This window comes from Daucus carota, chromosome 9, assembly GCF_001625215.2.
Source record: "Daucus carota subsp. sativus chromosome 9, DH1 v3.0, whole genome shotgun sequence".
Classification (NCBI taxonomy): domain Eukaryota; kingdom Viridiplantae; phylum Streptophyta; class Magnoliopsida; order Apiales; family Apiaceae; genus Daucus; species Daucus carota.
In genome coordinates, this window is record NC_030389.2 from 43,453,498 (window position 1) to 43,479,668 (window position 26,171).

The following is a 26,171-nucleotide window of genomic DNA, read 5'->3' on the forward strand; positions in this document are numbered from 1 at the left end:
CAGCCATGTATCAATCCTACCGCCACAAGAGGGCACAACATTCCTCCAATTCTTCCTACCGAGCTAGCCACACCAACCCCTGTTGTTCTAACTGCCGTAGGATATATCTATCATATATAAAAACATAAACAAAAATTATCAGTTATCAATGAAGTTTTGGTGATTAAGATTGAACTTGCATATCTTATGAGAACTAGCACAATTTTATCATGACTTACTTCTGGAGCATATATATAGACCACTGTAAAGTTAGCTGTGATGCATATACGAGCTCCAAAGAGAAGACCTGTTGTAATGCCTTGCGGTTGATTGAATTCTACAGTATCATTTAGTTGTTCCCAATGAACCTGCACGGCTGCACAATCACAATTCAATTAAAATTAACGTGTTATTATATTTGGACAACTTTATAAAATAATCATAGCGATAAGAACATGTAGCATATCAGAAGAAAAGACTAATCAATGAACAACAATAAAATAACTCTGTAAAATTAATTACTTGATCTTTGAATTTACTATTTTCTTAAATTCAAAACATTCGTATGTAATGCCTTTTTTTTTTTGTGACAATAGGAGTCAAATATTTAAAAGATACGATCACACCAGATGCAAAAGTAAATGTTTTTGACGCTGAGCAAGAGTTGTGGTTTGCGGCAGCAGAGATTCTTGTTTATGTTGTTTAAGTCCAATATTTACACGTATTTTAAGGTTTTTATAAAATATGGTTTCATAGAATTTTTTTAGTTTATTTTCTTTGATTGTTTTAAAAAATAATTTTCTATTTATAAAAATAACATAAATTTATAAGCATAATTTTAATTACTATACTTATGATTAAAATTGAAATCAAAAAGTAAAATTAATTCACATGTTACGGAATGGAGGGGGTATTACATTTGGATGACAGTCAACTTGTCCATTTGATGAAGCACCGTCTGTGATCTGTCAGAGTTCCTATATTTAATACGGTTTTTCTAATGTGTGCTGAAGGGCACACAATAATAACTAAATTTTATAAAAATAGTCTATTCTGATGGGTGGAGTTAGGGTGGAGTTGATGGGAATGGAGGGGGCCATTATCATTAATTACTCATCCACCAATCATCCACAAATCAAAAAGAGCTATTTTTATTGGAGTTCTATTCCATAGAAAATTCCTATTTTATATTCCTACGTATATGAGCTCTTGGCTTCTTGAGATTGAGCTCTTGAACTTTTCAACTTTTGAAATCTGGCCGAATAATTTGACCGCTGAATAAGAAAATGAAGATATTTTGGTTAAATTTCTAGCTGTGGCTTTTGATTACTAAGAATGGGGGAAGAAATAGAGATGTATAGAGATGTGGAGGATGACAATTCTCGGGGTTTGCGGCACTCACTGGTTCTCTTCTGGATGCGAACATGGAATCATAATCACTGTAAGTTTACGATTGATGCCAACAGATCCCGTTTGATTGGTTGTGATGAAGAAGATCAAAGAACACTTTTACATTACTGGAGTCACTTTGCCAATTCTGTTATTTCATCAGCATATGCCGGTGACATCCCTAAGGGAGTAATTAAGCGCGTATTTGATAACAGTAGCGCAGAGATGAGTCCTAACATCAAATATTACTCTGAAGAAGAATACCCACACCGAGATTTTGCTCTCACTTGTGGTATTCGTGCTTCTTTCTGTTTCCTTCTCTCTCCCATTGGGGTTATGGAAATAGTTTCCACTCGCAACCAGGACGTTGGAACACTCCACACATTTTATACATCTTTAGAGGTCTCTCGTTGAATCCATATCCTATCTTTTCATTCTTAACTTAATTTTGTTTATCACTTGCCCACTCAATTGTTTCTTTGCAGAAATGGGGCTACTCGAGTTATAACTTCAGACACAGCGAAGTAAGACATGTACATGATGTTCTTCTCTTTCCTTACTAAACATATTATTTGATTTTATTATATATATATATATATATATATATATATATATATATATATATATATATATATACATGATGTTCTTCTCTTTCCTTACTAAACATATTATTTGATTTTATTATATATATATATTGTAATGCATCAGGTTAGTTGGTTTTATAAATAATAGTAAGAGTTGGCACTACCTTGGTAAATAGAGTTATTAATTAAAATATTGGTGTGAAAATTTGTTAGATATTAAATTAGTTTAAAATTTAGCTGTAAAGTTGTCATATTAATAATAATACAAATAAATGGAAATTTTTTTTGGATATCTTTATAATAGTTTTATTAAGTGCTAAGAATTGATTTATTAAAAGGAAAATAGTAAGAAAGAAAAAAAAAAGAAAAAAAAAAACAACAAGCATCAGGTGCCAGGTCAGTGAGTACATAGACAGGGGAGAGAAAAATTAGGGGTTGATTCCCAAAAGTAGAGAGAAGGATAGATACAGAGGGAAAACAAAGAACAAGTAGTAATCAAGAATTAGAAAGAAGTAAGCACAAAGAAGAGAAGGCAGGCAAGTCCTTCACTCTCTCCTTCCCTCTCTCTTTTAATGGTTTTTTTTTTCGTAGTCTACTCTGTTCTCCCTTGTTTCTGTTGCTTTGATTGTTGGTTTCTAGTTGAGGTTTGTGAGCTTCTTCTTATTTCTTTTTAATTTGGTAGCCTTATTGTGAATTATAGTGAGCTCTATTGAAAGTAAAAGGGATTTTTGATGTGGTCGAGTAACACGCATCACTTTGTCTCCACTTTCTTATCCTGATGAGTAAATTGCTAGCTATGTATTGGCTCTTTTGATAAACATAGAAGGTATATAATCTTTTCTACTTGATGGCTTGCGTTTATGTTTTATGTGGCTAAATGATGGTAATTAGCCACAAATGATGGATTTAGTACATGCATGTTACATAATTGATGGCCACTAGAGCTGATCACTCTAGTAAATGAAGGTTACATGATTGCGGGTATATTTTTATCTTCATTCGTTGGTTTATTGGTGTGCTTGCCTACTCCTGCTTCCTACAAAATTGAAATATTTCCTGTGTTTATCTTATGAGACTTGCTGGGCATATCAATGCTCATTTTTGTGATGATTTATGATTTTCAGAAAAACACCAGAACTAGAGCAAAAGTACAAGCGGGCTGGGTAGTCTAATATCTTCCTACTTTTGATCATACAATTTGGATGTGTGAAGTGAGCATATGACTTTTGAATTTTGTACCAGGAGGTGTGATACTTCGTACTAGTTTTAGGCTAGTATTGTATAAAGTTGGCTAGTCAAAATCTTGATTTTGGTAGTTGCTGCTATGTATAGGCTGCAGACCTGGGAACCTCCCCTGATTTGTAAAATCTTGTAATGATCTAACTTGAAGGTTTTTAGCTGTTTATTTATTTTTATTTTTTTTTTGTGTTTGATATGGTTGGAATCAGGCTGTTACATATATATATATTTTTTTTTTTCTATCAGTGGTTGCAAGATTGTAGAAACTCGGTATTGGAGACAGTGTTGGAGGCGGTGTGTCAAAGATTTCATTTACTTCTTACTCAATACTGGTACTATGATAGCGAATACTACAATTTGCTTCATCAATTTGGTGATGGTGATTATGAAGACCTAGCACCTTGGTTTCATTTCAAAGATGTTTGTTTGCGCATGCGCTTTGATCGCCTACTTGGTGACTCAGAAGGATCAACCAGAGCTAGAGCCTTTTTCTGTAGCAATATATCAACATTAAGCATTACTAATTACCCCTTGGCACATTATGCACAAAACTGTGGGTCAATTGCTTGTTTTACAATCTACTTGTTTATTTTAGGAGAAAAAGAAATAGAAGGAAAAGAATATGCACTCAAGTTCTTTCTGCCTTCTCAGGAAATGGATAATGATTACCCTCAAAACTTGTTGAATTCCATATGGACAACGGTTAAAAAATCTCTTTCAAATTGTAAGCTTGCTGTAAGAGAAAAAGAAAAACTAGAACAGGTGTTATCAGTCAAGGTTATCAACTCTTCTTCTACCCAAACTCAACCCGCGTCCTTTGAACTTGGTCAACCCCAAAGCTCTCTTCCTCACTATGATGGCTTAGAGCTTACTCCAACTTCAAAAGTATTTGAAAAAGGTCCTGATCAAAATAGCAATTTAAATTCTTATGAAGAGGCTGCGGTAGGGGAAACGTTAATATTAAATGAAGCTTCCCAGCCCAGGAGATCTGAAGAATACTTTAAAACAAAGTGGAAGACCATGGCTGCTGAGAGAGGTAAGCATAACCATCTGTTTTAAGGGATACAATAGAAGCTTGGATTCTGTACTTTTAAATAAATAAATATATGTGCATCATGTATATTTTTTCTGCACTCGACTAAAATGGAAGATGAGTTATGTTCCATTGATGGCTTTACAGTAGATAATCCACTAGAAGTGTCACCTGATGATGAAGACGTTGAACCTGTGACCCCTGCATCAAAACGATTGAAGAAATCTAAAATACCTTGTACTATAGAAAATATCAGTAAGCATTTTGGAAGACCAATAAAAGATGCAGCAGATAGCTTCGGTTGTAAGTTTTATTTTACCTTGTTCTTAAACGAATATCTTCCAGCTTCTTATATTTATAAAAGATTTAATAACAGTTTAAATTTTATTGCAATGGTATGACTTGGAATCTTATTGAAGTTATCATTGTTTTAGTGAGTGTATCGACATTTAAGCGCAGATGTAGAGATGTTGATATTGAATGGTGGGAGTCCAGAACGAGTCAAAAGACAGATGGTAAATCGGGGGCAAAACATCTTTCATCAGACACATTTAGTTTGCCAAATAGACGTGTTGTTACTCATTCAAGCCAGGACTTTAATATGATGACCATAAAGGTCACATATGACGCTCGTATCATAAAATTTAAATTATCTACTTCATCAGGGCTTGAAGAGTTGGAGAATAGTGTAATTAAGAGGCTGAACTTGGATAGAAAAAGTTTTTGTCTTAAATATCAAGATGATGCGGATGATTGGATTGACATTACTTGCGATGAGGACGTACTGGAATGTATGGAAGTCTCAAGATCATTGAAGAAATCAATAATCGAAATGAAGCTTGGCCCTGCCTATTAACACTTACGAGTATCCAGGTTGAAGAAAGAAAACGCTCGACTCGTGTTTGTTTTCTTTTTGGGCAAAAACATTTTAGTACTGATCAACTATGATCAATTGATGGGTGAAATATATAGTTATCTTGTAATCAGTATTATAAATATACTTTTTCTTAAGCCTCTAAATCTTGAAAACCAATTTATAATGCAAGAATATGTATTCATGTAATAACAAGATTATAAAACAAGCATAGTTAGCGTGGCTCGGGTCATTAGAGACTTTCGTTTTTCATGAATGCCTCTGGTGAAAGATACACATATAGCTTAGTTCATTGAAGCCAATACACGAGATGACTTGATAAAAGATGCAGATATCGTTATTCATACAAAAGCCAAAACATGACTACTGTCTACGTTCTTGCAAAGATTTCTCTTTAGTATAAATTTATGAAGCTATAGATTGTGATGTAGAATGCCTATCGTAAAATCAACTAATGTACGTTACAAAGAAATTTCTGCTACAGCTATACTTGGTACAAACTAAGAAATTGATGTATTATAGCAAAAAGACACTAAGGTGTAAATGTGTAGGTGTGGTGTGTATGGTTCCTTCCCATTCAAAATATGGGAAGCAATGTGTGCAAAAGACTACTGATTCTCTATAAAACTACAGAAGTTGGCATCACGTTGGCTGTGTGCTCCCTTTTTCTGGAGGAACACAATCTGTCAATTCGCGTCCACTGGTTTCAAATGGGAAAAGCAACACACATACCCCGGAAAGAAATATAACAGCTTCAAATAGAAGTATGGCTGAAGTTTGATGACAGCCATGTATCAATCCTACTGCCACAAGAGGGCATAACATTCCTCCAATTCTTCCTACCGAGCTAGCCACACCAACCCCTGTTGTTCTAACTGCCGTAGGATATATCTATCATATATAAAAACATAAACAAAAATTATCAGTTATCAATGAAGTTTTGGTGATTAAGATTGAACTTGCATATCTTATGAGAACTAGTACAATTTTGTCATGACTTACTTCTGGAGCATATATATAGACCACTGTAAAGGTTGCTGTGATGCATATACGAGCTCCGAAGAGAAGACCTGTTGTAATGCCTTGCGGTTGATTAAATACCAATGGTAGTAAAGAGGTGAAACAGAGAAAGAACATTGCCGACATTGAGAACTTATGACCCATTCTGTGACTGTAGCTGCTGCTACAAGAAGATAGCCGTTGATGCTCACCTCCAAACTATAAATACCACTGAAAGATGCAGCAGGAAGCTTCGGTGGCATGTTTTATTCTACCTTTCAACTTAATTCATAGAATACTATTAACTCTGTTTATATTTTACAAAATCACAATTGTGTATTGATTCATATTCTTCATTGTTGTAGTTAGTCCATCTAATTCAAGTGCAGATGTAGAAGTGTTGGTATTACATGGTGGCAAGCTAGCAAGAGAATGTTTATTGATGATGAACCCGGGGGAGTAAACATTTATCAAGCATGCGTCCTCTGCAGGATACACCTGGTATTTCTCATAGAATCCGAGAGATGGAAAAATGCCAACAGTTGTGCGAAGGTACATTCTTCAGAGTACTGTTAAATTTGTTAGAAAATGTAGATAATATTTATTGTTGACTTAATTGTGCAGAGGAAAACAATTAAACACGCCAATTTAATGTATAGAAGAAGAACCGAAGAAATGAAGCAATAATGCCAAAAATCCTACTAAGCACACATATATTGTTAGTGCAGGTAAGCAAATTACCAATGCAGAGTTTCCTACTAAGCTCACCAGAAGAATAGATGATGAAGAACCAAGTAGAAGATATATGCCTCCATCGCTGTATTCAGTTGTTCCCCGTAAAAGCCTGAACTTCAATATGATTACTGTAAAGGCCACATAAATCAGCGTGAGTGTGTGACCATTAGGTCTGAAGTACCCAGCTTATCAGGATTTGCAGAATTAGAAGATAATGTGATTGAAAGGCTTTAACTTTTAATTGCTTGTGCAACGACATGTATAACCTTGATAACATATGCCACCAGCTCAAGATCAGCAAACAAAATATAACCGCTATGAACCTTGATAGCATATGCCACCAGAATTAGAAGATAATGTGATCGAGAGGCTTTAACTTTTAATTGCCCTCTTTATGAACCTTGCGGTACTAATTTAAGGCTTTGCTTCTTTAAACTTATGTCTTTCTTCCATTTCCAAAAGATAATCTTGCAAAAAAGAAATACTCATCAATTTAAATATAAATGCAGAGTTTTTTCCCCCTTGCTTCTTCAGCTTAGCAGTATCAATGTCACTATCTTGCATTTAAAAAAACAAATAAAAAGTTTGTTTATTTCGTCATCGTTCAACTTGTTAATTCCTGCCCACCTCTTTCCAGAGTCCTACAGATTACTAGTCCATCAGATCTCTTGCACTCTTGAACACTTGAACAAGGTGGACAACTTGTTTCAATACTAACTATATAACACCTTCTGTAGTACTATATGACAAGCACTAGTCAAATTTCTTAACTTTTGTCGTCGCAAAATAAAATCTCTGATGACTTTGATAATCAAAGCCCTTTCCCACAACAAAATTTCTAGACTACTTTTGTACCCATATGCGAGGAATCACAAGGTGGGGTCGTGGCTAATCTCAAGTGAGTTTTGAACTTCTGATCTATTGAATTGTTAAACTGTTGAATCTCTTGAAAATGACCAACTCAATCTTCATTGTCATAAATCTCCCCTGCCTTATAAATATGAATGTCGTTATCTCTAAATCAGTGAACTCTTGCACTCTTGAACACTTGAACTTGGGGACAACTTGTTTCAATACTAACTATACACGTAATATCTTTCTGTAGTACTAAATTATACGCACTAGTCAAATGCTTATTCTGTCAACTTCAATAATCAAAGCCAGACATATCTCTTCCCACAACAAAATTTCTAGACTACTTTCGTAACCATCTGTGTAGGAATCACAGGGTGGGACCATGACCAATCTAACTGAATTTTGAACTGCTGAATTGTTGAACTCAATCCTCATAGTCATAGTCATGTACAAGAGCCTGTTTGTCATTGTCCAGGCTTAAAGTTGTTTCCAAACTTTAAACTGAAAATTATCTGTTTGTGTAATAAGTCAGAAGCCGGTTTAAAATTAGAAATAAGTCAGAAGCTGACTTAAATTCAGAATTTAGTTTGAAATACTTTTTTTAGTGACTTGATTTTTTTGAACTTTTTTTTATAAAAGTTACCCATAAGTCATAACTTACTCATCAAACACTTTTATTTTTATTATTATATTTTTAATAACCCATAAGCCGTTAATAAGTCAAAATTAGTCAAATAGACATTGAGCCCATTTGGCTGAACTTATGACTTATAACTTAACGTGACTTATGTGATAAGTTGGGAGTTTAAAATTATCTGTTTGGGTAATTTTGACTTATTAATGACTTCTGGGTTATTAAAAATATAATAAAAAATGATTTGTGAATAATTTATGACTTAGGGTAATTTTTATCAAAAAAAATTCCAAAAAATTAAGCCACTATAATGTAATAACCTAAAAAAAATTGAATTGTTTATAATATATTCAGGAACCCCGGGTATACTAATGGAGATGCTCTGAACTCCCCAGCCTTACGAATACGAATCCTCATTCATTCGTTAACTTAGTTGCTCTTCATTTCATTTCCGGTGAAAAGAAGTTATTCAAAGTTAACTTGAAATTCTCAATGGCATGAAAATGATTGAATGGTCTTGCAATTCTATCAACCAAAAAGGGACTTCAAGAAAATATTAATTCCGATGATATCATCAACGATTTGTATCTTGAAACACTCTTATAACTCATTTCTAATGAATTGCTAGATTGTTATTAAATCATGACTTACACTACACCATAGATTGGCTATAGCAACCATAGATTGGTTTATAATTATAAATTGTTTATATTTTTTTAATATATGAGTAAATATTTGATGATTTTGAATATTTTCAAAACAAAATATAAGGTCGCCAATTTATTTTTTGGCCTAAGATCCCGGAAAGTTCAGGATCAGGATCGGGCCTGATTCGTGCCCACCTCTTTCCAGAGTCCTACAGATTACTAGTGTATCAGATCTCTTGCACTCTTGAACACTTGAACTAGGTGGACAAGTTGTTACAATGCTTACTATACAACACATTTCTGTAGTACTATATGATGAGCACTAGTCAAATGCTTCCTTAATTTTTTTAAACTTTTGTGATCGCAAAATAAAATTTTTGTCGACTTTAATAATCAAAGCCAGACATCTCTTCTTCGAGTAATGTTTCCCCACCTGTGTAGGAATCACTAGGTGGGACCATGACCAATGTAAGTGAATCTTGAACTTCTGAACTGCTGGATTTCTTAAGAATGACCAACTCAATCTTCATTGTCATGTACAAATCTCCCCTGCTCTATAAATATGAGAGCATTCTCGTTCATTCTTTAACTCAGTTCCTCTTCATTTCATTTCAATACTTCTCTGATGCCTTCATTTTTGCCCCAATTCATATTGAGCTATTATACTCTAGTTCACAATGCATTCATCATCAGACCACCCCTGCAACCTCGAGTATATGATGATACTCATTCTATACTTGCTAGCTAGAAAGCAGGGATACTTCACTCACCCGCCGCACCGCGCACTCGATTCTTGGGATTCTTCGATACTAGGGGATTCTTGGGGATTCTTTTTAATGATTAATTCTGTGATTAGTTGAATACTCTATCACTTAACTACCTTATAATGTGATAATTGTGTTATTAAATAATTATATTGTATATTGTTAAGGATATTGAACTTATTTATTCAATTATTTAGTTTAAATATGAATATAACTCTTCAAATACATGTATAAAATATATTTTTAATATATTAATATTTGCCGAAACCCCCCGCACCCGAATCCCCATATTTTTAAATTTGCCGAATTCCCGTATCCCCGTACCACGCACCCCCGTATCCGCACCCGCACTCATGCTTCCTAGCTTGCTAGAATTGGCGTAGCTGTCTCCGTCCTCATAGCTGCCTTGCAGCTCAAGTACCAATCAACCCGCGGCTCCCCATTTCAAGATCACCCGAAAACCATGGCTATCGCTATAGCAAGTTTTCTTACTTCCTGCTTGGCATGCAAAATCTTCAACTCATGCACTAGCCTTTCATCAACTTCTAGAGCATTACTGCACCACTTTGTTCGACTAATGGGCTTAATTTCACTAGCATCTTTAAGTTCCGTTATATTTTCGACATCCACAAGCTCAATAATGCCGTCTCTTGTTGTTTATACGATATTCTCCTTGAGTTTTTTGACCGTGTTGATGCTTCAGGGGATCCTAGGCCAAGATTTACCCAGAAACAGAGATTGTATTCCGGTCTACATTGTACCATCGACACATTACTCCTAGTACCTGCAATGTTGCACATGATTCACAGTTACGTAAGTTGCCATAAATTTGAAAGCAACAGATTTCATGTGTTCTTGTTGTACTGTACTATAATTTCTGGCTTCAAGTTTTGAATCCCCTGTTTTACTCTGTTTTATTCAAATAATCAAGTTCAATAATGATAATCCATTTCTCAGAATTGTCTTTGATTACCGAGGTAGTTTGACAATCCCGCGTGAACCAAATATTTACCCCTTTCATTTTGGAACATTCCTGTCGATTATTTCTACTTTCCGAACTTTCCTAGTTCAGTGAAGTTTACACGGATATGTATAAAAATTATTACAACGGAATAAACACGCATATTAAGAAAAAAGTTGATTAGATAGAATCATGCATGATTAATTAGGGCATTGATAAGTGAGAATATAGTTGAGATTCAAAAAAATCACAATAAATATAGAGATTTAGTGCATCGAGAAATGAGAATAATGTTGAGTTTAAAAAAGTCACAATTAATATGTAGATAAATTTGTATTGAAAAAAGAGAGGGACAAGTATTTTGAGACAAATTTTTTTTCCAAAATGGACCTATAAATTGAGACGGAGGAATTATAAAATTTTGTACAAAAGTTGAGATATTTTAGTAGATGTTATTAATTTATAGACAAAACCTCATTCTAATCAAAACTTAATACACTTCATTTTGTAAAAGATTTTGTACATGAAGTATTTATCGATCTAATATATAATGACACCCTTTACATTCTTTACTCTTTTTTAAGTTAATTGTTATTTATATAATTTTGTTTGATTTTTAATCTAGTAGTTCTGATTTTAATTTTTGTTCAACATTATTTTTAAACATCCGATAACTTAAAATTTTTGTTCTACAATGTAAACAACATGCACAATAATTACTTATATAAATCGCAGGATGTTATGTTGTAATATAATTGATAAGTATAACAATAATTTTAATGTTTATTAATATCGAAAGTTATTAATGACTAATCAATAATGATATTTAAGATTATCTATAAATGATAAATTATGTATGAATTTTGACGATTAAATATATTATTTATGATTGCTATTCATGGAATCCGAACTAAAATGTGAACTCCATTAAACGTACTTCTAATTATATTCGGCCAACGAGTCCCCTTCGTAAACAAAAAAGATATATTCGGACTTGTTTTAATCGAATTCAAATATTCTGGGAATTATACTCTCAAAGCACGTGATCATAGGACATAACTGAACTTAGAAGCTTTAGCCTTATTTCAAAATCGATCCTTAAAAATTAATAAAAATGAGCATAAAAAAAATTAAAAGTACGGTGATTAACACTCCAGCCGCGAATTCGATCTTCAGATTATTTGAGAATCAGCGACGATGGTTTGGGTTGTTAAATAGTTTGTTTGCTTAAACATGTTACTGTTTGTTATGTACAGATAATGTGTGTTTGTGACTTTGTGTCAGTTATGTGGAATGGTTGGTGAATAAATTTTGGGTGCAAAAATTTAATCCGGGTGTTTCTTATGTTAAGTCAAGTCATGTGATGATGAATGTGATACAAAAAAGTGGTCATAGTAAGTTATACAAATTCTTAAAAATTTCTATTTTATCTAAATCAAAATAATTTCGTTAGATCGGTTTGGTTTAAAATAATAATTCGGTCCGATTCGATTACAAAAACATCATTTGATTTTCAATTTTTTGGATTCAGTTCGGCTTTGAATCGAACCGACTGAATGCTCAGCCGTACTTGTTATCTTGGATATTATAAAATACATTTTTTTTAAAAGTTAAATAATATATATATATATTTAGTTTCTTGATTTATTTTAACTTCTCTGCGAGCTGGATACAATTACGAGAAAATCATCTTATTTTTAATCTTAATAACTTTTACTAAATGAGACCTGTATAAAAATGTGATACATAAAAATTGCGAAATTTTTATTAAAACCAGTAGTATTGGCTACAAATTCTCTTAGAAGACAAAAGTATCAAGTTTTGGAAAATATTTTCCTTGCAAATGTAACGTGTTTATTCTTCTAATCTTTGATACTCCCTCCGTCCCTTTTTATCTGTCCATTTTGAAAAAAAAAACACATACCAAGGAATACTTGATTGTATAAACTTTTTCATTAAATACCTCTAATTAATGTCTTGAAAATGGTGGAATATTCCTACTTTATGTCTTGAAAACATGAATTCAACCAAGTTTTAAATAAGTCAAGCCTTGAAAATTGAAATTATGGAGATATATTTGAAAAACTATCAATAAATTAGTTTTGAAAGTATAAATGGACAGATAAATAGGGACAAATTTTTACTTCCAAAATAGACAAATAAATAGGGACGGAGGGAGTATCAAGTAAGATATTCTTGACTGTGCTATATAATAGTACATGCATTATCTAATTTATCTTCAGTGATGACAAAGGACTCGCTCCTATGTAAAGATATGACCCTGGAACGGTTGAACCTCTGAACTCTCCGAGAACGTTTATTACTTTCCCATTAATATTGGTGTCGGCGTGTCGCTTTTGGATATTTGTGAAAGAGAGGAATTTTCTAGGCGTTTGGTTGGAAATGGGGTATGAAGTTGAAACGAGGAATCAGGTTAAGCTGGTATGGGGTTGAGGTATGATATCAGGTTTTTGGTTTAGCGGTGGAATTGATATGATTGTATTATAATATTTATGAGTTATTAATTGTAATTAATTTAAAATATCATTAAATTAATATTTATATGCATATTTGAGTCATTAATTTCATTTTGTGTTAATATTTTATATGAAATTATATAAATAATAATGAAAATAAAAGAAGAAAAAAGTCGATTCCTCCAACCCAGGTCTCATATCCACCTCCCCCTTAGATATGAAATCCTCATACTTTGTGGGTTTGAGGAATGGGTTTTATAAAACGAAATTCTCAACCAAACATCAGTTATGAATTTGGAATGAACAAAACACATACCTAATACCAGGAAAGCGTGAACCAAATGATCCCTTAGAATTTTTAAAGAATTATTAACAGTCCATTGAAACTCTAATTTGTTACATTCTCTTTATATTTAGAATTAAAAAATTGTATGCTCTTGCAAGAAATAAGTAATATTCAAAGATTTTAATTTGAATTAGATTATCTTAAATTTTCCTCCTAATCCAGGAAGTAATAATGATCAGCACTATTTATCAATCCAGTTAATTTAATATTAAAATAATAATTTTATTATTCCTGTCATTTTGAGGTCGTCATTCTTTTTCTGTTTTTATTTGATCAGTTACGAGTTTTGAACTTTTGAACTGTTGGATGGCCTTCTAATAAGATGGCATATTTATATTTTATTTTATGTTTATACGGCAGAGTCGCTCTCTTTTTCTTCTCATCTCATGTGTTACCTGAATCCTGATCGTGCCCTCCGCTATTTTATTGACTAAATTAAGTTTTGAAATGAATAATTAATAGTAAATTAATTTTAGATTAATATAGCTTCTATTTTTTTTTTTACAATGCAGTCTTATATACCTTACAAATTAGTATCTGTTCTAATAATTCTCGGGGTGAGCCATGGTCGATCCCGAGTGTCCCGGGACAATAAAGAATAAACCCTGAGCTATCCAATCGTGCTCATATAGGTCCTATTTTTAAACAAACAAAACTCTATAAAGTTTAAAAATTATCTTCCTTGTACATGTGGAAATTCTTTTGCCGAAAAAGTCCAAAGGAAGGTTATATAATTGACTATGATAAATTTAAAGATGAGAGATGACAAGAGACTTGCTGTCCATCTCTAAACTTATGAACTCTTGAACACTCATTAACTTTTGGTGCCTTTCAGTACTTTATTTAGATGATACGATACTTATTCCAGAAAATCATGTCAATTATGTATTCACTTCTTATATCGGAAAGACTATGATATATAGTCCAACAAAACTAGTTATAATCTGATTTTGCAGGAAAATGTTTCTAAGAGAAAAAAACTACTATTAAATTAGATCGAAATTATTATGATCAATCAATGATCAAACACAGCCTGCAAGCAATTCCTTTCTATGATACATGTTATACAAGTGTTGTTGCATCATAGAGTCGACTCGGTGGACTTAAAAGCAATATTCAGAGTATGTATCAATACACTAACAATGAATGAAAATTTGTCAAAATGGACTCTTAAGAGCATCTCCAACCGTACAAACTCCTTAGCTAAAAAATGAGTTGACATTTCAAATATAAAAAATTTAGCCAACTTGTTGAAAAAATCATACTCCAACCACGTGAACCTGTTGTCTATAATTTTAGCCAACCTCCTATGGATGGCTATATTTGTCAAACCTCTACAGGTCTATAATAAATCTGTAGGATGATTGCACATCATTTATTACCATATTAAACTGATATATTTTATTTTAACAAACTCAAATATTAATAACATTCTATTTTTAAATTATAGCCAACCAATATAGCCAATATCGTTGAAGTATAATCTCTTACGGGTTCATCAAATTTTACATAATGTCTTACAGGTTCAATTTAGCCAACGATTATAGGCAACGCCGTTGGAGATGCTCTAACAGTTATCTCAAGTAGAAAAGCTATTTTGAGAGTCGATTCCCAAAACTAGGTTTCAGTCACCACTTCTCCGCCTTCCAGACTTTCATCTTCCCAATATTACGTCTTCTTCGCCCTCATCGATTAATCGATTTTTGAATAAAACCTAGATTCAATCTATTTTGAGTTAAATTTTGTTGAGTATCTCGTTATCAAGGTTGTTAATCGCGTTCATTTTTTGGATGTTAGTGTGTTATGGTTTGATATTCTTGCGTGTCTTGGTACGTGTTTTAATTATTTTCCTGAAAATAATTTATATAATATTTTAGGAGATCTATAAGACTCCCATCAATTTTGAGATCGTGACGGATATCGCAATAGCTCACCTTTCACGACAAACAATTCTTCATACTTGGGGTATTTGTTGCTCTTATATCCGATCAATTGATGTAACTAATAGTCCTGAACATTGGACTATAGTGATGTTTATATGAGATGCTATTAGTTTTATACGTAGGGTTGGATTGTTCAAGATGTTATTATAATATTCTTACATTAAAGAATTCGAATATACTACGGCTTAAGCGATCTGAATGCAAAATGATTATTTGTTTATATCGTTCTTTTTTTCACAATCAGATTATAATAAAATAAAATAATGAAATTTGAACTTGTGAAGTGTTATACTATTGGATTGTCCAACTGCTGAAGTATATCGCATAGCAGCTCTCTCTTTCTCCAACTCATCATAATTACATTCTCATAATCTTCTAATGTCTTCTTTGCGAATTGAAGCTGCAGGCATCAACACAATAACCGTAGAAAGGCGAGAAAATGGCAACCTGGATATCTTTAGTCTAATCGGCATAGCTGATTCTGTCCTCCTAGCAGCCTTGCAGCTCAAGTACCAATCAACCACTAGTTCTCCGTTCCATGATCACCCAATTGTCATGGCTATAGCTATTGCAAATTTCCTTAGTTTCTATCTGGGATATGACATGGAACAGATTCACTTTCGCACCACTGGCCGCGCTTCAACTTTTGGAACACTTCTGCACCACTTGGTCCGAACAACGGGCTTCATTTCGCTAGCATCTTTGACGTTGGTCATATTCTCCCCATCTACAGTTAAACCTCTTTAAAGTAATAATGTTTGGACCAACGAAAAAAATTACTTTATCGAGTTTATTACTTTATTTAGAGTAAAAATACACTATTTACATTACGTTGGGACTAGAAAAAAAATTACTTTAGTGAGGATATTACTTTATCGATTATTACTTAATCGGGGTTCAACTATACAAGCTCAACAACTACGTTGTCGCTCATTGTCTATTTGATTTTCCCCTTGTTCTTTATTGCGAAACTGATGCTGCATTTCATGCAAAACACAAATTTAGATGGAAGCAGAGATGGTCTCCCAGTGTACCTTAGAGGTTCTGCAAATGGCTTTTAGTATCTTGTATCAAATCCGTAACTTCAAAAGTATGGGAGCCAGGGAACGTTATCAGTAAATGTTGTTACAGTGTTTTCAGTTCTGTGCTTCACAGAGTTTGTTCATTATCGTATTTATCATCTTCTTTGCTTGTAGTCATACTCCAAAGTATTGAATCCTCTGTTTTCATTTGATTATTGTATTTCTGTAAAAGTTTAGCTATATTCAATTTAAATATTTCGCCTCTATTGTTATTTAGAGTAAACTACAGAGTTGTGGCCAAAGTTTACATCGTTTTTCAAAACGTTGGCTAGAATTCCAAATTCTCAAAAAGATGGTCAAACTTTGGCTTCGCTTTTTAAAAGTGTGGCTCCCGTTACAAGTCACTAACTGCCTAACGGGAGTCACAGTTTTGAAAAACGGACCAAAGTTTGGCCACTTTTTTGAGAATTTGGAACTTGTTTTTACCCTTTTGTTCATTCCAAATTCTCAGAAAAGTGGCCAAATTTTGGTCCGCTTTTCAAAATTGTGGCTCCCGTTGGGCTTCCGTTAATATATTTAACAGGGGCCACATTTTTAAAAATCGGAATCAAAATTTGATCATCTTTTTAAAAATTTAAAATTCTGGCCAATTTTTTAAAAATCAATGTAAACTTTGGTCACAACTTTGAAGTTTCCTCTCATTATTATTATTATAGATAACATGTAAAATATAGAGACGAAGATTTTAGCGGTTGAGCTCTTGTACTGTTGAACCTTTGAACTTTTGAAGTCTGGCCGACTAATTTGACCGTTGAATAAGAAAGTGGTGGTGATTTGATTAATACAGTATCTAGCTGTGGCTTGTGTCTTTGTATTATAATTCGTCAAAAGTGTCACTTTAATGTCTTTTATTATCGCCGGGACGTGTGAATACGAAGTTCATGACAAGCAATAATCAACTCTTTTATAATTAAGGGAAAAAATTACTAATTTAAGGTAGAAACTGGATTGGTAGTCGAAGTGTTAACTAACTTAATACTTATAATTAATAATATTATTATTAAAATATTAAGATTGGATTTATGGTATGATTTGTAAAGTAAAAAGGTTTAAGACTAATTGGACACGGGAACAGAGGGTTGACAAAATGGAATATATAAGAGACGACAAGGAGAAGAAAAAGAAGTGGAGGTAAATTGAGCAGAATGGGGGAAGAAATAGAGATTCATAGAGATGTGGAGCTTGTTAAGTCTCCGGGTTTGCAGCACTCATTGGTTCTCTTCTGGAGGGTAAGCTGGAAGGATGATCACGTTGAGCTTACGATTGATGCCAACAGATCTGGTATGATTGGTTGTGATGAAGAAGATGAAACAACACTATTACCTTACCAGACTCGCTTTGCCAAATCTGTTATTTCACTAGATGGTGGTGACATGCCTAAGGGAGTAATTGAGCGCGTACATAAGAAGTGGAGTTCAGAGATGAGTCCTGACATCAAATATTACTCTGAAGAAGAATACCCTCACCGAGATTTTGCTCTCTCTTGCGGCATTCGTGCTTCTTTCTGTTTCCCTTTCCTTTTCAGCCTCAGTATTTTGGAAATAGTTTCCACTCGCAACCAGGACGTTGGAACACTCGAGACATTTTGTAAATCTTTAGAGGTCTCTCATTGAATCCATTTCCTCTCTTTTCATTCTCAACTTAATTTTGTTTATAACTTGCTCACTCAATTGTTTCTTTGCAGTATTTGAGCGCCTTGAGATATAACTTCAGAGACCACGAAGTAAGACTTGTATATGATATTCTTCTTTTTCCTTACAAAACATATTATTTGATTTTCTTATATATTCATACTTTTCTATCAGTTGTTGCAAGATTGTAGAAACTCGGTATTGGAGGCGGTGTTGGAGGCGGTGCGTCAAAGATTCGATTTACCTCTTACTCAATACTGGTACAATGATGACTATAACTACAACTTGCTACACCAATTCGGTGATGGCAATTCTAAAGTCTTAGCATCTTGGTTTCAGTTCAAAGATGTTTGTTTGCACATGTGCTTTCGTTGCCTACTTGGCGTCTCAAATGAATCAGCTAGAGCCTTTTTCTGCAACAATATATCAGCATTAAGCATTATTAATTACCCCTTGGCACATTATGCACGAAACTGTGGGCCAATAGCTTGTTTTACAATCTACTTGTTTATTTTAGTTGAAGGAAAAAATTATGGAAGCGAATATGTACTCGAGTTCTTTCTGCCTTCTCAGGAAGTGGATAATGATTACCCTCAAAACTTGTTGAATTCCATATGGACAACGGTTAAGGATTCTGTTTCAAATTGTAAGCTTGCTGCAAGAGAAAGAGAAAAACTAGAACAAGTGTTATCAGTCAAGGTTATCAACTCTTCTTCTACCCAAACTGAACCCGCTTCATTTGAACTTGGTCAACCCCAAAGCTCTCTTCTTCACTATGATGGCTCAGAGCTTACTCCCACTTTAAAAATGTTTGATAAAGGTCGTGATCAAAATAGCAATTCAAATTCTTATGAAGAGGCTGCGGCAGGGGAAACGTCAATATTAAATGAAGCTTCCCAGCCCAGGAGATCTGAAGAATACTTCAAAACAAAGGGGAAGACCATGGCTGCTGAGAGAGGTAAGTATAACCATCTGTTTTAAGGGATACAATAGAAACTTGGATTATGTACTTCTTTAATAAATAAATATATGTGCATAATGTATATTTTTTTTGCACTCGCCTAAAATGGAAGCTAAGTTATGTTCCATGACTTTACAGTAGATAATCTGGTAGAAGTGTCATCTGATGATGAAGACGTTGAACCTGTGACCCCTGCATCAAAACGATTGAAGAAATCTAAAATACCTTGTACTGTAGAGAATATCAGTAAGCATTTTGGAAGACCAATAAAAGATGCAGCAGAGAGCTTCGGTTGTAAGTTTTATGTTACCTTGTTCTTAAACGAATATCTTCCCGCTTCTTATGTTTATAAAAGATTTAGTAACAATTTAAATTTTATTGCACTGGTATGACTTAGTATCTTATTAAAGTTATCATTGTTTTAGTGAGTGTATCGACATTCAAGCGCAGATGTAGAGATGTTGGTATTGAATGGTGGGAGTCCAGAACGAGTCAAAAGACAGATGGTAAATCGGGGGCAAAAAATTGTTCATTAGACACGTCTAGTTTGCAAAATAGACATGTTGTTACTCATTCAAGCCGGGTCTTTAATATGATGACCGTAAAGGTCACGTATGACGCTGGTACCATAAGGTTTGAACTGCCTAGTTCATCAGGAATTGCGGAGTTGGAGAATAGTGTGATTGAGAGGCTGCACTTGAATAGAAAAAGCTTCAGTCTCAAGTATCAAGATGATGAGGATGATTGGATTAACATCACTTGTGACAAAGACGTGCAGGAATGTATGAAAGTCTCGAGATCATTTAACAAACCAACAATCAAAATGAAGCTTGGCCCTGCCTATTAAAAGTTACCCAGGTTGAAGAAAGATGACCAATTGATGCGTGGAATATATAGTTATCTTGTAATCTGTATTATAACGGAATTATAAGTGATGGTGACCTGTAATGAAATATACTCTTTTTGAAGCCTAAAAATCTTGAAAACCAGTTTATAATGCAAGAATATGTGTTCATGTAATAACAAGATTATGAAACAAACATATTTAGTGAGACTTTCGTTCTTCATGAATGTCTCTGGTGAAAGATACACATATAGCTTAGTTCATTGAAGCCAATACACGAGATGACTTGATAAAAGATGCAGATATCGTTATTCATACAAAAGCCAAAACATGACTACTGTCTACGTTCTTGCAAAGATTTCTCTTTAGTATAAATTTATGAAGCTATAGATTGTGATGTAGAATGCCTATAGTAAAATCAACTAATGTACATTACAAAGAAATTTCTGCTACAGCTATACTTGGTACAAACTAAGAAATTGATGTATTATAGCAAAAAGAAGCTAAGGTGTAAATGTGTAGGTGTGGTGTGTATGGTTCCTTCCCATTCAAAATATGGGAAGCAATGTGTACAAAAGACTACTGATTATCTATATAAAACTACAGAAGTTGGCATTACGTTGGCTGTGTGCTCCCTTTTTCTGGAGGAACACAATCTGTCAATTCGCGTCCACTGGTTTCAAATGGGAAAAGCAACACGCATACCCCGGAAAGAAATATAACAGCTTCAAATAGAAGTATGGCTGAAGTTTGATGACACAACATTCCTCCAATTCTTCCTACCGAGCTAGCCACACCAACCCCTGTTGTTCTAACTGCCGTAGGATATATCTATCATATATAAAAACATAAACAAAAATTATCAGTTATCAATGAAGTTTTGGTGATTAAGATTGAACTTGCATATCTTATGAGAACTAGTACAATTTTGTCATGACTTACCTCTGGAGCATATATATAGACCACTGTAAAGGTTGCCGTGATGCATATACGAGCTCCAAAGAGAAGACCTGTTGTAATGCCTTGCGGTTGATTGAATACCAATGGTAGCAGAAAGGTGCAACAGAGAAAGAACATTGCCGACATTGAGAACTTACGACCCATTCTGTCGACTGTAGCTGCTGCTACAAGAAGGCCCGGGAACTCTTGAAGCAAAAAGCAAATCATGGGTAAATGGTCAGCCAACAAAGCAAAAAAGTTCATGCAAGTCTGTAAAGAAAACAAATGCTTTTAATTAAATAATATAATACCTGCAAAACTAGTGATAAATACATCTCTGTAGTTAACATCCTGCGAATCATTTGATTTTAACTGAGTTTGTTTACAAGTGCTATGTTCACTATGTAACTCTGTTGTCAGCAAGACTAGTCCATAATACGAGAATGCATTACCAAAGAAGACAACCCATAAGAGCAAGGTCGACCTAAGTAACTCAGGTGAAAGGAGAGTAAGTACAGATGATTCAGTTTTTTTTTCCATTTTACTGCTTTCATCGTTCGATGCACTTTCCATAGTTTTTGGTGTGAGCAGGTGCTTGTCTTCTGCTTCAGAAGAGGTTTCTTGTAGCTCGATTTGTTGGTCCAAAACAAGTATACCTGGAGGAAGCTTTGTCTGGTTAAGTTTGGCTATTTTCTTCAAAATAACAAGTGCTTCGTCTCTTCTTCCTTGTAAGCATAAATATCTTGGTGATTCCGGAGTCAGTACATAAAACACAAGAAGCAATGATGTAGGAAGAGAAGACAGTGCAAGGAGCCATCTCCAACCTAAAGATGGCATTACAAACTGCAAAAGAAATAATGAGAATTACCGAAAATTATCTCACTTGTGATGGATTAAACTTTTTCGGGCAAATTAGGTACACTTAAAATATAGAAGGAAAAATTCATCAATACCAGACAATGTAATATGGAGCTTGTGACCCCATGACAATTGCAAATTTACATCAACGATATACCATGCAAAGAAAATCAGGCCCCTGAGTCACTTATTTCTGGAAAGAAAAAGAGGTGCATGTTTACTTTTTTCTGGAATAAGTGTTATTTCTACAGATCAGATATACTAAACACCCTCTAAATACTTAATTCTTAAAATTAGAATGTAAATAAGAAATTTTTTCTCGAAACAAGTCATTATTTCGGCTAGATAAGTCTAGCCAAACAGGGGTGAATTCATAGGAAGAGCATCAAAAGAAAAGCCAGAGTGTGGAACATATGTTGTCAATATGATCAGATACTGTTATACTAATCTTACCAGAAGAGAATAACACATTGGCTCTACACAAGGGACATATAACATAATTTCTTTCTGACATGAATTTGAAACAAAAAGTCAGAAACAACAAACATCAATTAAGGTCAGAATCTCTAGAAAGGGAGATTATATTTAACAACAAACCAAAAAAAAAAAAAAACATAGAAACACTTTTTGTCACAAGAGGAAATAAGTTGGCAATGCAGCTAGGAACCTACGGAGAGAGCTCTTCTGCCAGTGAACTAGGTACTTACGGGGTTGGAAAAAAGTCCTAAATATCTAGCATTCTAATAATATCAGTTAACAAACAGCATTTGATAATTGTATTACTCATTCACTTGTCTTGCACATTATATAAGAATAATGCATAAAAATGTAGACGACAACTTGAGAGCATGCTATTATGACGTACCCATGCAAGTGATGCCTCAAGAATTGTACCCAATGTCCAGAATGTTGAAAATACAACCATCCAAGTGCCTCTAGTTGAAGAAGGGATAAACTCTAAAAACCAAGATGATAGTACAGGACCACCTCCCAAACCAAGACCAACCAGACAACGGAGACTGATCAGGCAAATATAGTTTGGAGCAAAAGCACTTAGAAAACCCGCTCCAGCAGTAACCATTGCCGTAATGAGGAACCCTTTCCTGCAGGATGATAAAAAAAATTTAATTGCAGAAGCTAGTATAGAATAAAAAGTAATTCCTTGATGCTCCTAGAAGTTGAGACTGTAAGCAATCAAGACCAGAAAGTAATTATCATTCACCATTTCATAGTTGGATACTAATTATGTCTCTCTCTGCCATCATCATTTATCTACTCGTACAAAGCCTCCAAAAATAAAACATCTTCAATTGTAAATCATTAACATGCAAAAAGTTGTTGCCGTAGTTCATAAACAATAAACTTCTAAGAGAGACACAAGTTCATATAACTATAGAAGCATATTTTCTCATGTTCATTATAGCTACATGCACAACAGATTTTCCCAAACTATAATATAGCTCATGAATAACAGATGACAACTTTTGTCCCATTAATATACACTGAACATTACATATGTAGGTTGGGTTCCCATTAGGGTTTGATAGTGCATTAGCAGTTGATCCCCATATTGCATGTGGTAAAACTTATTCTCTTATCAAAGGCTTTATTGCTGGATCGTCAAAGTTTCAATTTCAGTTCACATGGAGAATTTTCTAGAGTACCATAATATGATGAGAATGTAGTGTCGAAAAACACATGCACAACCCGATCAGTCTCATTGTTTGATTGTGCAAAGGCAATAGACTTGGCTTTTATACATAGGTCAGAAACGGAAGTCTATTTTACTCTACCAAGATGTGGGTCTAGGACCAGGAATTCCAGTCTTTTTAAAATATTTATCTATTTATCTCTCACAATAATCCATCTTGCATCATGTAATCTAACCAAAACACCAAGCCTCCAGTTTCAAATCATCAGTCCTGTGAATAAACCATAACAATCACCGTAAAACTTTAAATGCACATTACCGTGCTTATAAAATGCAAGCTATGTATGGTCGCCGAAGGAATGGCTGTACACCAAGCACTTGATTAATAAGTAATTAATCACCAAAATTGCTTGGGGACTTTAAGCCTTAAGCTATAGGCCTCTGATATATCACACTATAATTAAGGGCTTTTAGTTTCATAAATATATAACAGTAGTAGCTTACACAAATCATACAATCTTGCAGCATTGTCTCTTTTAAATTACGGGCAGTACTCAAAAACATGGAGAAATAATTATAAATGGGAGGAAAAGGGAAGAATTTTTTTGCCTTCTTCCGTGCTTATCTGAAACAATACCCCATGTGTAAGCTCCAACAAGCATGCCAGCGAAGACCACACTGGTTATGTAACTCTCCTTGCGAGGAGAAAGACCCCAAGCAGACTGAACTGCTGGACCCACAAAAGAGAGCAGCATCATTTCCATGGCTTCTGCAATCAAGCCCATCCCAGCATAACCAAGAAGAAATATTTGGAATTTTCCAAAACCAACAGTCTCAAGTGCCTCATCCAAAGTGTATGTCTGGCCCTGTTCGCCCATCTTTAAGATAGTAATAAAAGATAAAAGATAAGATATAGATTCTTGAGTTAATAACCTTTTCATGACTGAAATTACATGAAACTCTATATAAAGTTCCTCTTTCTAAAATTTACACAAAAAGTTAGACATTATGGTTATAACCTTGTAATCATATGTCAATCGTTAAATTAGCCTAGGATCATGCCAGTATATGTCACAATACTTGCATAAGAAGATGAACAAGGTGACCACATTAATGTCCTGCACCTTGTGAATGTATCAGATTAAAAAGGTACCAGTCACTTTGAATCAAGATTAGGGTGAATAATAATTGAAAACTTTGAGCGCATGATGCAACTAGCAACTAGGACTATATCTTTATACTATCTATACTAGTATTAATCTAATTTAACGTCCATCAAAAAAATTAATCCCGACTCACAACATATAAACTACTAATTAAAGTGCAAGAATAAGGACACACAAGAGAATATTAAATGAAGCTTCCCAGCCCAGGAGATCTGAAGAATACTTCAAAACAAAGGGGAAGAAAGTGGCTGATGAGAGAGGTAAGCATGACTATCTGTTTTTAAGGGATACAATAGAAACTTGGATTATGTACTTTTTAAATAAATAAATGTGCATAATGTACATGTCTTTTGTCCTCGATGAAAATGGGAGCTGAGTTATGTTACTTTGGTGGCTTTATAGTAGATAATCTGGTAGAAGTGTCATCTGATGATGAAGACGTTGAACCTGTGACCCCTGAATCAGAACAACTGAAGAAATCTAAAATACCTTGTACCGTAGAGAATGTTAATAAGCATTTTGGAAGACCACTAAAAGATGCAACAAAGAGCTTTGGTTGTCAGTTTTATTCTACCTTGTTCTTACACAAATATCTTCCAGCTTCTTATATTTATAAATGATTTAGTAACTGTTTAATTTTATTGCATTGGTATGACTTAGTATCTTATTGAAGTTATCATTGTTTTAGTGAGTCAATCGATAGTCAAGCGCAGATGTAGAGATGTTGATATTGAATGCTGGGAATCTGGCAAGAGTCAAAAGATAGATGGTAAATCGGAGGCAAAAGAGTTTTCATTAGCCACGTCTAGCTTGCCAAATAGACGTGTTGTTACTGATATAAGCCATGACATTAATATGATGACTGTAAAGGTCACATATAACGCTCGTACCATAAGGTTTGAACTACCTAGTTCATCAGGGCTTGATGAGTTGGAGAATAGTGTGATTAAGAGGCTGCACTTGGATAGAAAAAGTTTCAGTATCAAGTATCAAGATGACGAGGATGATTGGATTGACATTACTTGTGACGAGGACGTACAAGAATGTATGAAAGTCTCGAGATCACTTAAGAAGCCAACTATCAAAATGAAGCTTGGTCCCGCCTATTAACAGTTATCCAGGTTGAAGGAAGATGGCGCTCCTTTCTTTGTTTTTCTTTTTGGGTAACAACATTTAAGTACTGATCAACGATATTTTGGTTAGAATTTTTTAGTACAGATCAACGATGATGATCAATTGATGGGTGGAATATATAGTTATCTTGTAATAGGTATTATAACTACTAATATGCGAGGAAAATTAAGTGATATGAAATATCTCTTTTTGAAGCCTCAAAATTTGGAAAACCAGTTAATAATGCAAAAATATGAATTCATGTAATCACAAGATTATGAAACAAGCATGCATATTTAGCGTGACTCAGGTCATTAGAGACTTTTGTTCTTCCTGGATGCCTCTAGTGATGGATACACATATAGCTTAGTTCATAGAAGCCAATACACGAGAAGACTTGTTGATGCTCTACGTTCTTGCAAAGATTTCTTTTTAGTACAAATTTAAGAACTGATTTCTCGTTAGTA

At 34.1% G+C, this 26,171-nt stretch overlaps 4 protein-coding genes across 6 annotated transcripts; 3 read left to right on the top strand and 1 right to left on the bottom strand.

Moving 5' to 3' along the window:
* The first annotated feature begins 1,214 nt into the window (after positions 1 to 1,214).
* Positions 1,215 to 3,348, top strand: LOC108202116 (uncharacterized). The gene is made up of 3 exons (XM_017370498.2): positions 1,215 to 1,770; positions 1,854 to 1,892; positions 3,077 to 3,348. The coding sequence occupies exons 1-3, from the start codon at positions 1,315 to 1,317 to the stop codon at positions 3,122 to 3,124; spliced, it is 543 nt and encodes a 180-aa protein (XP_017225987.1). The 5' UTR covers positions 1,215 to 1,314; the 3' UTR covers positions 3,125 to 3,348.
* Positions 3,349 to 3,498: 150 nt separating this feature from the next.
* LOC108202158 (protein NLP7) lies at positions 3,499 to 5,281 on the top strand. Its single transcript, XM_017370540.2, has 3 exons — positions 3,499 to 4,227; positions 4,372 to 4,527; positions 4,659 to 5,281. Exons 1-3 carry the CDS (start codon positions 3,624 to 3,626, stop codon positions 5,078 to 5,080), a joined length of 1,182 nt encoding a protein of 393 aa, XP_017226029.1. The 5' UTR covers positions 3,499 to 3,623; the 3' UTR covers positions 5,081 to 5,281.
* A 344-nt stretch (positions 5,282 to 5,625) lies between these two features.
* LOC108203033 (organic cation/carnitine transporter 7) lies at positions 5,626 to 24,318 on the bottom strand. 3 transcript variants are annotated; one of them, XM_064084373.1, is made up of 5 exons: positions 24,035 to 24,318; positions 22,640 to 22,877; positions 21,228 to 21,759; positions 20,920 to 21,122; positions 5,626 to 5,989 (listed from the first exon to the last, which is right to left on the bottom strand). In XM_064084373.1, exons 1-5 carry the CDS (start codon positions 24,301 to 24,303, stop codon positions 5,741 to 5,743), a joined length of 1,491 nt encoding a protein of 496 aa, XP_063940443.1. In that variant the 5' UTR covers positions 24,304 to 24,318; the 3' UTR covers positions 5,626 to 5,740. The 3 variants fall into 3 exon arrangements, with proteins under 3 accessions (XP_063940443.1, XP_063940444.1, XP_017227210.2); XM_064084374.1 differs by having other exon boundaries at positions 5,632 to 5,989; positions 24,063 to 24,216; XM_017371721.2 differs by lacking the exon at positions 5,626 to 5,989 and adding an exon at positions 20,391 to 20,808.
* LOC108203032 (protein NLP6) lies at positions 17,598 to 20,110 on the top strand. Its single transcript, XM_017371719.2, has 5 exons — positions 17,598 to 18,142; positions 18,226 to 18,264; positions 18,347 to 19,130; positions 19,272 to 19,427; positions 19,559 to 20,110. The coding sequence occupies exons 1-5, from the start codon at positions 17,687 to 17,689 to the stop codon at positions 19,978 to 19,980; spliced, it is 1,857 nt and encodes a 618-aa protein (XP_017227208.1). The 5' UTR covers positions 17,598 to 17,686; the 3' UTR covers positions 19,981 to 20,110.
* Positions 24,319 to 26,171: the final 1,853 nt, after the last annotated feature.

Bases quoted from the DNA above. Each gene is read 5' to 3' on its own strand.
- LOC108202158 (XM_017370540.2), top strand. From the start codon at position 3,624: ATGCGCTTTGATCGCCTACTTGGTGACTCAGAAGGATCAACCAGAGCT. The intron at 4,228-4,371 runs GTAAGCATAACC...ATGGCTTTACAG, and splicing joins GACCATGGCTGCTGAGAGAG to TAGATAATCCACTAGAAGTG. The intron at 4,528-4,658 runs GTAAGTTTTATT...TCATTGTTTTAG, and splicing joins TGCAGCAGATAGCTTCGGTT to TGAGTGTATCGACATTTAAG.
- LOC108202116 (XM_017370498.2), top strand. From the start codon at position 1,315: ATGGGGGAAGAAATAGAGATGTATAGAGATGTGGAGGATGACAATTCT. The intron at 1,771-1,853 runs GTCTCTCGTTGA...GTTTCTTTGCAG, and splicing joins CATTTTATACATCTTTAGAG to AAATGGGGCTACTCGAGTTA. The intron at 1,893-3,076 runs GTAAGACATGTA...TATGATTTTCAG, and splicing joins ATAACTTCAGACACAGCGAA to AAAAACACCAGAACTAGAGC.
- LOC108203032 (XM_017371719.2), top strand. From the start codon at position 17,687: ATGGGGGAAGAAATAGAGATTCATAGAGATGTGGAGCTTGTTAAGTCT. The intron at 18,265-18,346 runs GTAAGACTTGTA...CTTTTCTATCAG, and splicing joins ATAACTTCAGAGACCACGAA to TTGTTGCAAGATTGTAGAAA. The intron at 19,131-19,271 runs GTAAGTATAACC...ATGACTTTACAG, and splicing joins GACCATGGCTGCTGAGAGAG to TAGATAATCTGGTAGAAGTG.
- LOC108203033 (XM_064084373.1), bottom strand. From the start codon at position 24,303: ATGGGCGAACAGGGCCAGACATACACTTTGGATGAGGCACTTGAGACT. The intron at 21,123-21,227 runs GTATTATATTAT...TTTTGCTTCAAG, and splicing joins ATTTATCACTAGTTTTGCAG to AGTTCCCGGGCCTTCTTGTA. The intron at 5,990-20,919 runs GTAAGTCATGAC...TATATATGATAG, and splicing joins TCTATATATATGCTCCAGAG to ATATATCCTACGGCAGTTAG.